The sequence below is a fragment of the Phodopus roborovskii genome, unplaced genomic scaffold (assembly GCF_943737965.1).
Source record: "Phodopus roborovskii unplaced genomic scaffold, PHOROB, whole genome shotgun sequence".
Classification (NCBI taxonomy): domain Eukaryota; kingdom Metazoa; phylum Chordata; class Mammalia; order Rodentia; family Cricetidae; genus Phodopus; species Phodopus roborovskii.
Genome location: NW_026126459.1, coordinates 1,704,036 through 1,716,751, shown reverse-complemented (window position 1 = coordinate 1,716,751; position 12,716 = coordinate 1,704,036). Strand labels below are relative to the sequence as shown.

Here is a 12,716-nt window from a genome sequence, read left to right as displayed (position 1 = left end):
GCAGGGTGCCTCCATTCAAGCTCCCTTTTTAAAAATTATATATTTTAAATTAGCTTACAAGGTAGTAGATTACCATAAGGCCTTTTCATACATCCTTAGTTTTGGTTAACCCTCCCCCTGAACCCTCTCCTATTTCTGAGTCCCTTGCCTAATTCATGTATTTCTCTTATATTTCTCCCACCTACTCTAATATCATGTGTGTTCTACAATCCCCACCCCACCCCAGGCTTATTCTTTCCATCTCATGGGGCCTCTCTAGCTTCTTGATCTCTTCAGGCACTCCGAATTAAACATACAAATCCAAAAACTCAGAGTTGGGGTTTTCATGAGGAGAATGTGTGGCATATGTCTTTCTGAGCCTGGGCTACCTAACTCAGCCTATTTTTACTTCTGTCCTTTGTTCTACAAACTTCATAGTTTCATATTTCTTTACAACTGAGTACAACATTCTATTCCAAAGTGTAGCACATTTTCATGACCCATTCATTGGTTATGCAACAGGTATTTAGACTGATTCCATTTTCTAGATTGTCACTAGACAGTAGACATGATGAACTTGCAAGTATCTTTGTTGTAGGATATAGAGCCCTTTGGGTCTATGCCAGGTATGATGTAATTGGGTCGTATGGTAGTTCTAATATTAGGTTTTTGAGAGACCTCCACAAAGATTTTCAAAGTGGCTACTCCAATTTGAATCTCACTAACTGTGGATAAGCATTCCTGTTTCCCCCCATTCTCACCAGCATGTGTTGTCTCTTGGTTTCTTGATGATAGTCATTCTAAGATCAGATAGAATCTCAGAATGTTATTAATTTGTGTTTCCTTGACAGATAAAGATGTTAAACACCTGTAAAGAATGTTTACTAACAATTTGTAATTTGGGGGCTGGAGAGATGGCTCAGCTGTTAAGAGTATTTTGGTCATTTTCCAGAAGACTTGAGTTTGGTTCCCAACATCCATGTCAGTTGGTGTACAGCCATCTGTAAGTCCATCTGCCTTCCATAGGCACCTGCACTAATGTGTGCGAGCATGCGCATGCACACTCATTTTAAAATAATAAATATTTTAAAAAATAATTTGCATTTCTTCTATTTAGAAAGCTCTTATATATTCACATATCTTCAAGTGTTTTCCTACTTTTTTCTGCAGCAGTTTCAGCATTTCGGGTCTTATGTTGACATCTTTGATCCACTTAGAGTTGATTTTTGTGCAGAGGGAAAGATCTAGTTTCAGTCTTCTACATGTGTCTAGTTTTCCCAGCACCAATTGTTAAAGATAGTCTTTTCTCCTGTTATTGGATATCTTCATCAAAAATTGTTTGCTGTAGTTGCATGGCCTTATATCTGGGTCCTTAATTCCATTCCATTGATTTCTGTATGTGTCTGCTTTTTTTTTTTTTTTTTTTTTTTTTTTTTAGTCCCATGCTGATTTTATTACTATAGCTCTTTAGTAGAACTTAAATCAGGTGTGGTAAACTTCCATCAGTGTCCTTTTATTTAGGACTGCTTTGGCTATTTTAATTCTTCTGTGCTTTTTTTCTATGATTTGAGATGAGAATGGCCCTGGCATTTTATTTATTTGTTTGTTTGTTTGTTTGTTATTTTGGTTTTTTGAGACAGTGTCTCTCTGTAGCTTTGGAGGCTGTCCTGGAACTCACTCTGTAGACCAGGCTGGCTTCAGACTCACAGAGATCCACTTGCCTCTGCCTCCTAAGTGCTGGGGTTAAAGGCAGGCATCCCCACTTGGCTTGGTGTTGGCATTTTATTAGGGAGGAGTTAGCTAGTCTCCATAGGCAGTCTCTGTAGGTGAGGCTATAAACATCCCCGAGGAGTAAACTGGGTTTGCTAGTTTTTTGCACACATTGGTCAGTCATTCATAAACTCTCATACTTGAAGAAGAGAAAGGCTTTCCCTTTTCAAGCCTGACCCATGAAAGACATTGGTCCTTGACAGGACTGTTCCCATGTCAACAATACTCATTCACTCAGAACTTTATCCATTCTTTGCATACTCTGCCAGGGCTTTCTTAGCTCCCCACAGTTCTTACTTTTGCAACACTGATCACCAGGGAATTGGTCTATAATTTTCTTTTATTGGTGATGTTATTGTGTCTTTATCTGTTTTGGCGTCAGAGTAATATTAACTTTATAAAAAGAATTTGGTTATATTTCATCCTTTCCTTTTGGTGTGGTATTGGTAGTGTATTGGTGAGCATGGCTGCTTTGCTAGCTTATGAACTACTCTGAGAAGCAGAGGTAGTTTTTCTTTGATGGTCTGGTAAAATTCCCCAGGGAATCTTTCTGTGCATGAGCTTTTTTAGTTTGGAGATTTTTGTATTTTTAATTAATTGATTGATTGATTGATTGATTTTTACTTACTGTGTGTATGGGGATTTTGCCTACATGTATGTATACCATATGCATTGTCTATTGAGGCCAGAAAAGGGAAATGAGCCCCCTGCAGCTAGAGTTGCAAATGGTTGCTTGCCATTATGTGGGTACTAGGAATCAAACCAGGGTCCTCTAGAGAACAGCTGTGCTCTTAACCGCTGGGCCATCTCTCTAGATCCTGGCTTTGTATAGATCTGTTTCAATTGTTTATCTCATCTTAATTTAAATTTGATAGGTCATATACCTAGAAATCCATACATTTTTTAGATTGCCAGTTTAGTAAAATATATGTTTTTAAGGAATGACCTAATGATTTTCTGAATTTCATTGTTCTTGGTCATAATGGTTCCCTTTCCTTCCTTCCTTCCTCCCTCCCTTCCTTCCTTCTTCCATCCTCCCTTGCTTTCTCTCTCTCTCCCTCCCTCTCTCTCTCTTTCTTCCTTTCTTTGTTTCCCAAATGCCAGCTCTCGGCTTACTTGGTACTCTGAATCTTTTCAGATTTCTCCTTAAATTAGCACTTAGTATTCATGGAATATCTTGGATGTGAAAGAGGGCCTAATCCTAATGCCCTCTGGGAGTTGGTGAAGAATAAGAAGAAAGAACCCTAGTGATAATCTGTTCTAATGGTTGTAGGCTTTGGTGTAGTGGGACATGTGTAGAGAAAGGTGAGAGCATCTGCCAACAGCTCTGTGAGCTTCCCCAGCCAGCACTATGGATGCAGTGCAGTGGCTGGTGACAGCATGCAACCTCTGATCCTGTCCTGTCACCATCTGGTCCTGAGCCTGCTGGTTCTGATTCTAATAGCAGCAACCGTTTCTGAACTTTATGGAAGGAAACTGGTGTGTGCATGGATTCACTCCCACTGCTGGGGAATTAGTGTGCACTTGGAGTATCCCTTCCCTCTCTGTTGGGACAGTGCTGCTGGTATTGTCACAGTGGCCTCTGTGAACAGTTGCAGCCTCCATTCTAAGGGTGCCTTGGGTCGGGTATACGCATGTATTCTCCTCTTGGGAATACTCCTAGGGAATACTAGGGAATGTCCCCTTCAGCTCTCAGTAGAATGGAAGTGCTCTTTTCCTTGCCCTTGCCAGCATTTAGTAGTCTTTATCTTTCCTGTTATGTAAGTTTGCTGGGTGCTTTATATCATATAATGCCTTTAATGAGCACTTCCCTGAAGAATGAAACTGAGCCATTTCCATAATTGCTCTCTACTTTCTGCTGCATGTTTAACGTGCCTGTTTTCAGATCATACTTTGTAGCCCTGGCTGTCCTGAAACTCACTATGAAGACCATGTTGTCCTCTAACTCACAGAGATCTGCATGTCTGTCTCCTGACTGCTAGGATTAAGGTGTGGGCCTCCATATATAGTCTACTCTTGGTTTCTTGATAAATAGGTGTTCTTAGTCTCAACTTTATTGTAATCCAATTCACTATTTTTCCCTTTGTGTGCTGCTTTTGTGATTGTGTCAGGGATTGTTCCCACTGTAAAACCAAATTTTCTCTGGTTTTTCCTAAAAGATCATTTTCCAGCATTCCCATTTATAGCATGGACTGCTTTATATCTTGAATGATCATAGGGTCAAGGGTCCCTTTCCAAGTGTATCTCTAGTCAGCACAGTGTGTCTATGAGAGAGCCTGTCACAGAACATTTGTGTTTGCCTCGCATGCCTGAGCCGTGCTTTGCATGGGGCACAAGCCTGTGTTTTGGGTATATTATGCTCAATTTCATCCCCATAACAACCTCCCCTGAGCTGGGGCCCCAGATATCATACACTAGTGGGGCATGAATAGTCCATTGCATCATCTAGCTTTGCAGTTCCTCAGGTTCATGTGCACCTACTCTGACCCAAGTGGAATCTAAATAGTGGGGTTTAGCCAGCAGGTCCTCCCTCTGTAGAAGAGAAGACAACAGGATACTAAGAGCATTTCCCTGGGAGTGCCCTTCCTAGGGAGTTTTGAGGCTTGGGGATTGCTTTCCATTTGAGCCAGCTGCATGCTGTAATTCCATGTTTATGGTGTGGGCCATCACCTGATACCCACATTTCCATCAGTACTTAGCCACTTCTTTTCTCCCTAGTGTGGTTGCTTCCTGTCTAATGCTGAAGGAGGCATCCTGGTGGTCCTCTGACAAGAGTTCACCTCAGCGTTAAGGAAGCAGATGGCAATGTCACAGACACAGGATTATGAATGCAGAAGCCACCATGTTGATGAGCAGGAGCCCAGAATCTCAGGGTCAAGCACCAGGTAAGGAGGCAATGTCCACTTCTGATGACTTGTCCAGGCCCTGGGAAAATCCAGGAGGGAACCACCCTCCACAGCAAAGGTAGTATGGTTCCAGGGCTCTTGGCACACCCCTGGAAAGAACCCAGTCATGTACATACACCAGCCTTCTCACAGAGCCTCACCAGAGCTTATTCTTGCTTCTGTCTCTGTAATGCAATGGTCTCGCCCTCCCCCCCCACAGCCATACCTACACACTTGGTAGAGACCAGTGCATCGCTCCTCAGAAACCTTGATGTTTCGACTGGACATGTGAACTGGGCTCAACTTCTCAGATACTCTGGACATCAATTCAGTATGTAGGAAGGTATCAGATCCCCTGGAATTGGAATTACAGACAGTTGTGAGCTGCCATGTGGGTGCTGGGAATTGAACCTGGGTCACCTGGAAGAGCAGCCAGTGCTCTTAACTCCTGAGCCATCTCTCCAGCCCCAGTCATACCTCATTTTTTATTTTTCTAATTTTTAGCTTTTAATCTGGAAGTAATTCTACACATACAGGAGAAAAAAAAGATAAGAGCAGTCCAGGGATGTCCATGGGTTCTTGCCCTGAGTTGTTAGTCAGTTGTCCATCCTTTCTGAGTTACATATGGACAGGCACATGTGTGTTGTCATGACTTCATGACTGTTAGGAGAGTCACATAACAGGCAGATAAGATCTGATATTGACTCAAGGCTTTGATCGCCTCTATCATCCTGAACCATAGTGCCAACCCATTCCCTATTGTATTTGTAGCACTTTCTACACCTATATAGTATATAATTTCTCGGCCTTCTGACTCTCCCCAGCCTTTTTTAATTTAGGTGATTTATACAGTCTTTCCATGGCTTTTGTACCCTTAACCAACATAGAAGTTTCTTTGGACTCATCTGGTACTTACCTACCATACACAGAGCCCTAGATTGATTCGCCAATACTGCATAGAATGAACATAGTATTGCAGGTCTATAATTCAGTACTTGGGAAGTGGAGACAGGAAGTTCAGGAAATCAAGGTCATTTTCTACTTCATGGAAAGTTTGAGGCCAGTCTGAGATACACAAGACTCTGTCTCAAAAATCAAAATCAAAAACAAAAATAAAAAAAATAAACCCCAAAACAAAAAACAAAACAAAAAAAAAAAAAAACAAAAACAAAAAAACAATGGATGAGAAATGGCTTAGCAGTTAAGAGCATTGAGTGCATACTCTTCCAGAGAACCAGGGTCAGTTCCTGGCACCCACATGACTGCTCACAAACATCTGTAACTCCAGTTCCAGGGCATGCAAACTGTCTTCTGGGTTCTGCAGGCACTGCACAGGCATGTTTAAACAAAATACCCATACACATAAAAATAAACAATAACAAAAGCACCAACCCCTTACAGGATTCAGGCAAGCACCTGCCGAGAGGGCTAGGTCTTCGTGCAGCTTGGGTTTTAAGCCTCTGACAGTAAACCAATATAACCTCTTATATATGTCACAGTTGATTTTAAGACTTTTTCTTTATCTTTTAGTTTTCCAATACTAGGTTAAGGGGTTTTTTTTGTTTGTTTGTTTGTTTTTTGGTTTTTTGGTTTTTTGTGCTGTGAGTTAAATGCAGAGCCTCATGGATGCTAAACAAGTGTTCTACCACTGAGTCATCCTCAGTCCCATAGACTGCATAATTTGGAGTCTATTCTTGGGAATGGTGTGAAGTATTTGCCTGACTTTTGTACTCCAAATCTGACTCCAATTCCCACCACCACCCCCAACCCCACTTTTTTTGAGGCAGAGTTTCTCTCTGTAACCCTGGCTGTCCTGGAACTCACTCTGTAGACCAGGCTGATCTTCAACTCAAAGAGATCTGCCTTCCTCTGATTCCCAAGTCCTGGGAGTAAAGGTGTGTGCCACTATCCCCAGCTGTGACCCAATTTCTTGGTACCTTATTAAAGGAACCTCTTCTGAAATTTCACACCATCTGATTGTGTCCTGAGCGTTTTATGGCACTGGGGGTACTTTAGCTAACCCATGTGCTTCCATTGACTTCTTTATTTGGCTCTTGGGTTGGTTTTTTGAAACAGACTCTTTGTGTAGCCCTGGTTGACCTTGAACTCGTAGACATCCACCTGTCTACAACTCCTAAGAGCTGGAATTAAAGGTGTACACCAACATTTGATGCCACCGTTTGATACTTCATGATGGTGGCTACTGTGCTGCTTCCAGGCCTTCCCCTGGTCCTAGGTGCTTACTCTTCCTCACATGGCACCATCTGGGAGGCAGAATCACTTCCATAGCAGTGCCCCAAGTTTCCCTATTGCACATAGTATACAGATGGCCCTACAGGTGACCAATGCCTCTGAGCACCTGGGCCGTGCAGTGTGGACATGCTCATGCCCCAAGAGGCTCCTGGTGGCACATTATCTGAGTCCAGGTTGTCTGTGGAGCCAGATGTTGTTCGTTGTGCTCATTATTGATCCCTTCTTACCATGGTGCCCTGCTCTGGCCAGAGTACTCATCCTATCAAAGTGGTTCATTGCCCATGGAGTTAGTATCTGTCTTCATATATCTGATGAAAATGAGCTTCCAGCCCCTCAGTCTGATCTGCTGGAAAATTATCCTGTTAGGTAGGCTGCTTTTCTGGTGTGCAGGCCCCTGTTCATTATGGAAAGCAGTTCCTGTTGGAGACCCCATAGAGTTTGCCCACATCTGGCTTGGCTTGTGTTCCCTGCAGGTGTATTAGATGTCATGTCACTGTCCCCTAGAGTTTTATGTCCTGGTGAAGAAGCCTTCTCCTGCTTCATGGCTGTTGTTTGAGAGTTTTAAGGATTTTAATGTTTCTCATCAATCTGTGTGGATCTACTTTTTTTTTTTTTTTCCACCAAGATCCAGCAATCCTGGCTGGAGTCTTGCCTCACTTAACTGTGAAACCTCCTATTTCTCCAGCCTGTAGATCTGTCAGGGACAACACAAACACCCCCTGTCCATTCTCAGTCTAAATGTACCCCATGAAAAGGTGTTCTGTTGGGGTTTTAGCTGAAAGTAGACTGAAATACAATTCTTTTTTTTTTTTTTTTTTTTTTTTTTTTTGTTACTGATTTTGTTTTTTTGTTTTCTGTTTTGTTCTGTTCTGTTTTTTTCTGAGACAGGGTGTCTCTGTATAGCCCTGGCTATCCTGGATCTCACTCTGTAGGCCAAGCTGGCCTCCAATTCAGATATTCACCTGCTTCTGCCTCCTAAATGCTGGGATTAAAGGTGTGTGCTTTAGATGTCAGTTCCTGGGCTCCCCACTCTCATCTACCTTTTATTCTCTGTCTTGATTGAATGTTGCCTCCCACCCCCCCAGATGACAAGAATGTTCCTAAAGGGCTGGGATTCTGCCCACATGCACAGGAATGCAATGCAAAGGGAATAAACCCCATTCTTTGTTGCGTTAGGATTATTGAATTGCATTCATTTGAAAGGGCTTAAACAAAACTAAGACTTAGAATTGTTTCTTTTAGGGATTAAGAGATTGTTCTGTACTCAATAACTTTCTTTTGTCATCCAAGAAAATTCTTTGGAGAAAACCCCCGCTTTGATAATATCTAAGGTAGATTGGGGAGAAGGTTGGTGGGGAGAAGTTACCCAAAAGAATGAGGTGCCTGAGGCCTCTCACAGCATTGAAGAAAGACTGCTGACCCTGTGGAACAAGTCAACCTGCTGTGTTTGTCCTCAGCCATGGTCAGTGTGTATATCAAGTTCTGCCCCATGAACCTATGTGGCCCTGATTCTTATAACCACTCAGGCCAAAAATCTTGCTTCCTCTTCTAACTTTGCCCCTCTGTCCTTTAACAGCTCCATTCATCTATCTAGAAGTTACCGCCTTGTTCTCCATTGACCTTCCATGAGAACCTTCTGGGCTCTAGTTCAGGAGCTCCGTGGAGTCCCTATGCACATCTCTCTGTATGTCTGTGTTTGATTTTCCTTCTTAGTGTTCTGTCTACAAATCTGTCTTCACTAAAGCACCAGCCAAGTCCTGAGGTGTTTGTTGGCCAGAGTTGTTGCTACAAAGCTGGGTCCGTGCTGACAAGGGTAGAGGGTAATGGTTCCAGGGCATGATCTGGAGAAGCTCTTTATGCCATGAACATGTGCTTGTGTCCACCCGAGGTACACTGCCTGTATTATGTGCTTCAGATTGAAGAGGAGAATGTGAATGGTCAAGTCTAGGAAATGAATGTTGTGATCTCTGCTGGGACTTCACTCTGAGGTCAGCACAGCTGTGAGGAGCTCTAAGATTAAGATGACCCAGTTACCAATCCTAGAAGCTTTTCCCAGCTTCAGTCAGCAAATAGCCTGGGCAGAAAGTGCAGCAGAATTGAGGGAATCTGACCATCTGATGCCGGGAACTTGCGGTACAGCTTATCTGCACTCATTGGCATGAGGGCATAGTCAGTATGACTACTACTCCTGCCTCAGGCTTTGGCAGAAGTTGAATGTGTAGTCACTAGTGATGGGAAACTTGATGTGGCTTCACAGAGGACATAGTTACGTATTGCTGGCATTGTTAGTGGCATATTCTGTTCTGGCCCCATACTGTGTCAGGAAGGCCAGTCAAAGAGAGCCAGTAGCCTCGGTTTACCATTGGGTCCCCCAGAGGGGCTCATGTTATGTAAGGTCAGGATCTTCTTTTTTGGTTTGGGTTTGGGTTGTTTTGTTTTGTTTTTTTTTTTTTTTTGAGGCAGGGTTTCTCTGGTGTCCTGGATGTCCTGGAATTCAACTTGTAGACAAGGTTGGCCTGGAACTCACAGAGATCCACCTGCCTCTGCCTTCTTCTGAGTGCTATGATTAATAGCATGTGCCACCATTGCCTGCCCCTGTCAGAACCTTCTGAATGATGACCACATGTGGGGTGAACATGGAGTGAATGCATTCTGTAACTAGGGCAAGGAGAAGTGAGTGGCCTATAGCTGGATGGCCTGTAGAAGGGTCTTGGCCCTAAGGTATGGGTAATGCATATATTCCTCCTGGTATGTGGGTGTATCTTACCTTCTTAGACTCATGGTGACCCTTTGTCCATCTCATCTGTTCCTCCCTCTGTCCAAAGACTCTTGAATGAATCCCCAGTGTACAAACATTTAGACTTACTTGGGGCCACCCTGAGAAAAGATGCATCCTGAGTCCATTCTGATCTCTCTGCAAAAGGCTACAGAAATGACACAGCTTTAAAGCCATGAGGGGACTCCCCATAGCCCTATATATGCAACATCACCCTACAATTCAGACTTGTAATACCCAGCTATCTATGCCCTGTATTGGGGTTGACAGGAGATTGGATTTGGAGTGCTGAGCTCAAATGCCACCTACCAGTGTTGGAGGGAATCTTTTATAGGTTCCTGGCTGCCCTCTTTTCCTGACCCAGAGAACCCAGGCCAAACAGACCCTGTTCCAGCTCTGAGAGGAGGTAGATTATCCTCACTACATATACTCATAAGATATACACTTAACCTTTAAAGTATTCTTTTTTGTTGTTTGTTTGTTTGTTTGTTTGTTTGTTTGTTTGTTGAGACATGGTTTCTTCTTTTAGCCCTGGCTGTCCTGGAACTTGTTCTGTAGATCAGGCTGGTGTCAAACTCACAGAGATCCACCTGCCTCTACCTCCTGAGTGCTGGGATTAAAGGCAAACTGACTTTGCACCAGTATCTCCACAGGTGTTCTGAATAGTGTCAGCATTGCCTGTCAGTCTGTACACCTGAGTGCTAGCTACCTCACTTAATGTCCCTTGTGTCTCAAAATCCCACATGACATATTCATTGCCTTGTACCATGGCAGGCCCTGCATTTATACTCCCCAGCCTATGGAATTGCCAGTCATCACCAGTGGAGAGCCACAGCACACAGGCCCTTAGACCTAGATGGATGTCCCTTGGATAGATGTCAGTGCCACAAAGATGTCTTTGTTCTCCATGAGTCAATCAGTATTAATTCAGAGTTCACAAAGATGCCAACAGGGTAGTGTGTGGAAGTTAGCGGGCCAATTCTAAAATTCATGAGGAATTAAAAACAGGTTAAGAATAGTCAAGAACTAAGACTACTAGCAGGATGTCTTAGAAGGTGAAGGTGACAACTGCCAACCCTGGCAAACTGAGTTTGTTCCTACAAGTTGTCCTCTGATTTCCAAACATGCACCCAAATAAACACATACACACTAAATAAACATGAATGTACAGTGGCACACATCTGTAATACTAGCTGTTTGGGAGGGCAAAGCAAGAGGATTGTGAATTTAAGGCTAGCTTGGGCTGCGTGAGTCTCTTTGAAGAAAAAAAAAGAGTAATAGAAGCTGAGGCATAGCTCAGTGACAGAACAAATACGTGCTACTACATGCAAAGCCCCTGGTCCATCTCTCACTCTGGAAAAAAAAAAAGTAAGAATAACAACCAAAGCATGGCAAGGTTGTTGATTTTTTGCTAAGCTCCCCTAACACATGCTGAGCCAGAGCTGGACAGCGGGATCTTGGACAGAAATGTTCACTTGAAACCTGGATCTGGTAGAGCTGCTCTTGCCCATCATGGGAGAAATGATACTTTTTAGCAAAATGAAATGTCACAAGAAACAAATCAGTCCAAGACGCAGGATAAATGGCAACATTATAAAACTTTGAGAAGTCAATTTATAAGAGAATTTGCTTGTCCTACAAGTACAGCAGATTTCCTAAACTAGAAAGAAATAGGAGCAATCATGAATGATTTACAAATCCAACTAGTTAAGGTTAAAACTTGTTTTCTTCAAAAGACAAACCACAAAATAGATACTCATGACACGTCATTGAGAGTGTCTGTCTAGAACAGTGGCTAAAATAAAACTCCAGGGACCAGTAAGGAACAAAGAAAATCTACGCTCCTTGTGAGTTTTTCAGGAATTTAAGAAAAGTGTTTGACTACATTAGTAATCACAAATATAATTGAAACCACATATGTAGAAATCATTGCTATGTTTGCTGTATTGTCACATTTGAAATTTTTCATTATAAATTCTGAAAAAAGAGAGAGAGAGCAGATCCTTTTTAAAGGGAGACAGAAGGCATGAATGGAGGAGCTAGCTCTGCTGATGGAGTGAGAACCTAAGCTCAGATCCTTTACACCCATGTAAAAGCTAGGCTCATAGCACACATACACATACATAAATAAAAGCACAAATAAAAATAAAATAAACTTTAACTAAACAAAAACTTGGAGGCAGTCTTTAAACATTTATAGACTGACATCAAACATATTCGTATTCAATAACATGGCCTTGTTTGGTGTGCTTTACATTTTTATAAATAAAAAGAATTACAGGGTTGAAGAGTAAGAACCAGACAGGGACAGTAGTTTGTGGCCTGCTGTCCTGAGGGTCCCTAGGAAATACCAGATACAAGAGCACTCAGCAGCTGATGGAAGCCCCTGTCCAGTATGTAAGGGAGCTGGTGTCTTGGTTGATGCCCTTGTCCCCTGCAGGTTGGAGTGGGTGGAGATCATCGAACCACGCACTCGAGAACGTATGTATGCCAACCTGGTCACCGGGGAGTGCGTATGGGACCCACCAGCAGGCGTGCGCATCAAGCGTACCAGTGAAGACCAGTGGTGGGAGCTCTTCGACCCAAACACATCACGCTTCTACTACTACAGCGCCGCCTCACAGCGCACTGTGTGGCATCGCCCACAGAACTGCGACATCATTCCTCTGGCTAAACTGCAGACACTGAAGCAGAACACCGAATCACCGCGCGCCTCTGCAGACAGCAGCCCGGGAAGAGGCAGCCGAGAAGGCAGCACCGGATCCTCGCTGGAGCCAGAGCCCGAAGAAAGGGCACAGGAGCTGCCAGTTCGCAGCGGGCGGGCAACCACCTTGGTCACTTCGGAGGAGCGTAGCAGGTGAGGAGGCAGGGCTGGGAAATGGGGGTGGGGTGTTGGTACTGAGAAAAGGGTCTCTACTAAGATTATAGGCATGTGCAGTCACATTTTGTTTTACGTGGTGCAGTGCTTTAAACATACTAGGCACTCTACCAACAGAGGTTTATCTCTTGCTTCTCATCTCTACAACTTTAGCTTTTAGGGTCATTTTATGGTT

At 43.2% G+C, this 12,716-nt stretch overlaps 1 protein-coding gene across 2 annotated transcripts in view; it reads left to right on the top strand.

Annotated features, from left to right (window-relative positions):
* Positions 1–12,716, top strand: part of Arhgap39 (Rho GTPase activating protein 39) — a 91,267-nt gene that overhangs the window by 48,549 nt on the left and 30,002 nt on the right. For both annotated transcript variants that reach the window (XM_051189254.1, XM_051189253.1), the window contains exons 2-3: positions 4,468–4,634; positions 12,104–12,520. In XM_051189254.1, coding sequence (XP_051045211.1) covers positions 4,549–4,634; positions 12,104–12,520 — 503 coding nt within the window. In that variant the 5' untranslated portion in view covers positions 4,468–4,548. The remainder of the gene's footprint in view (positions 1–4,467; positions 4,635–12,103; positions 12,521–12,716) is intronic.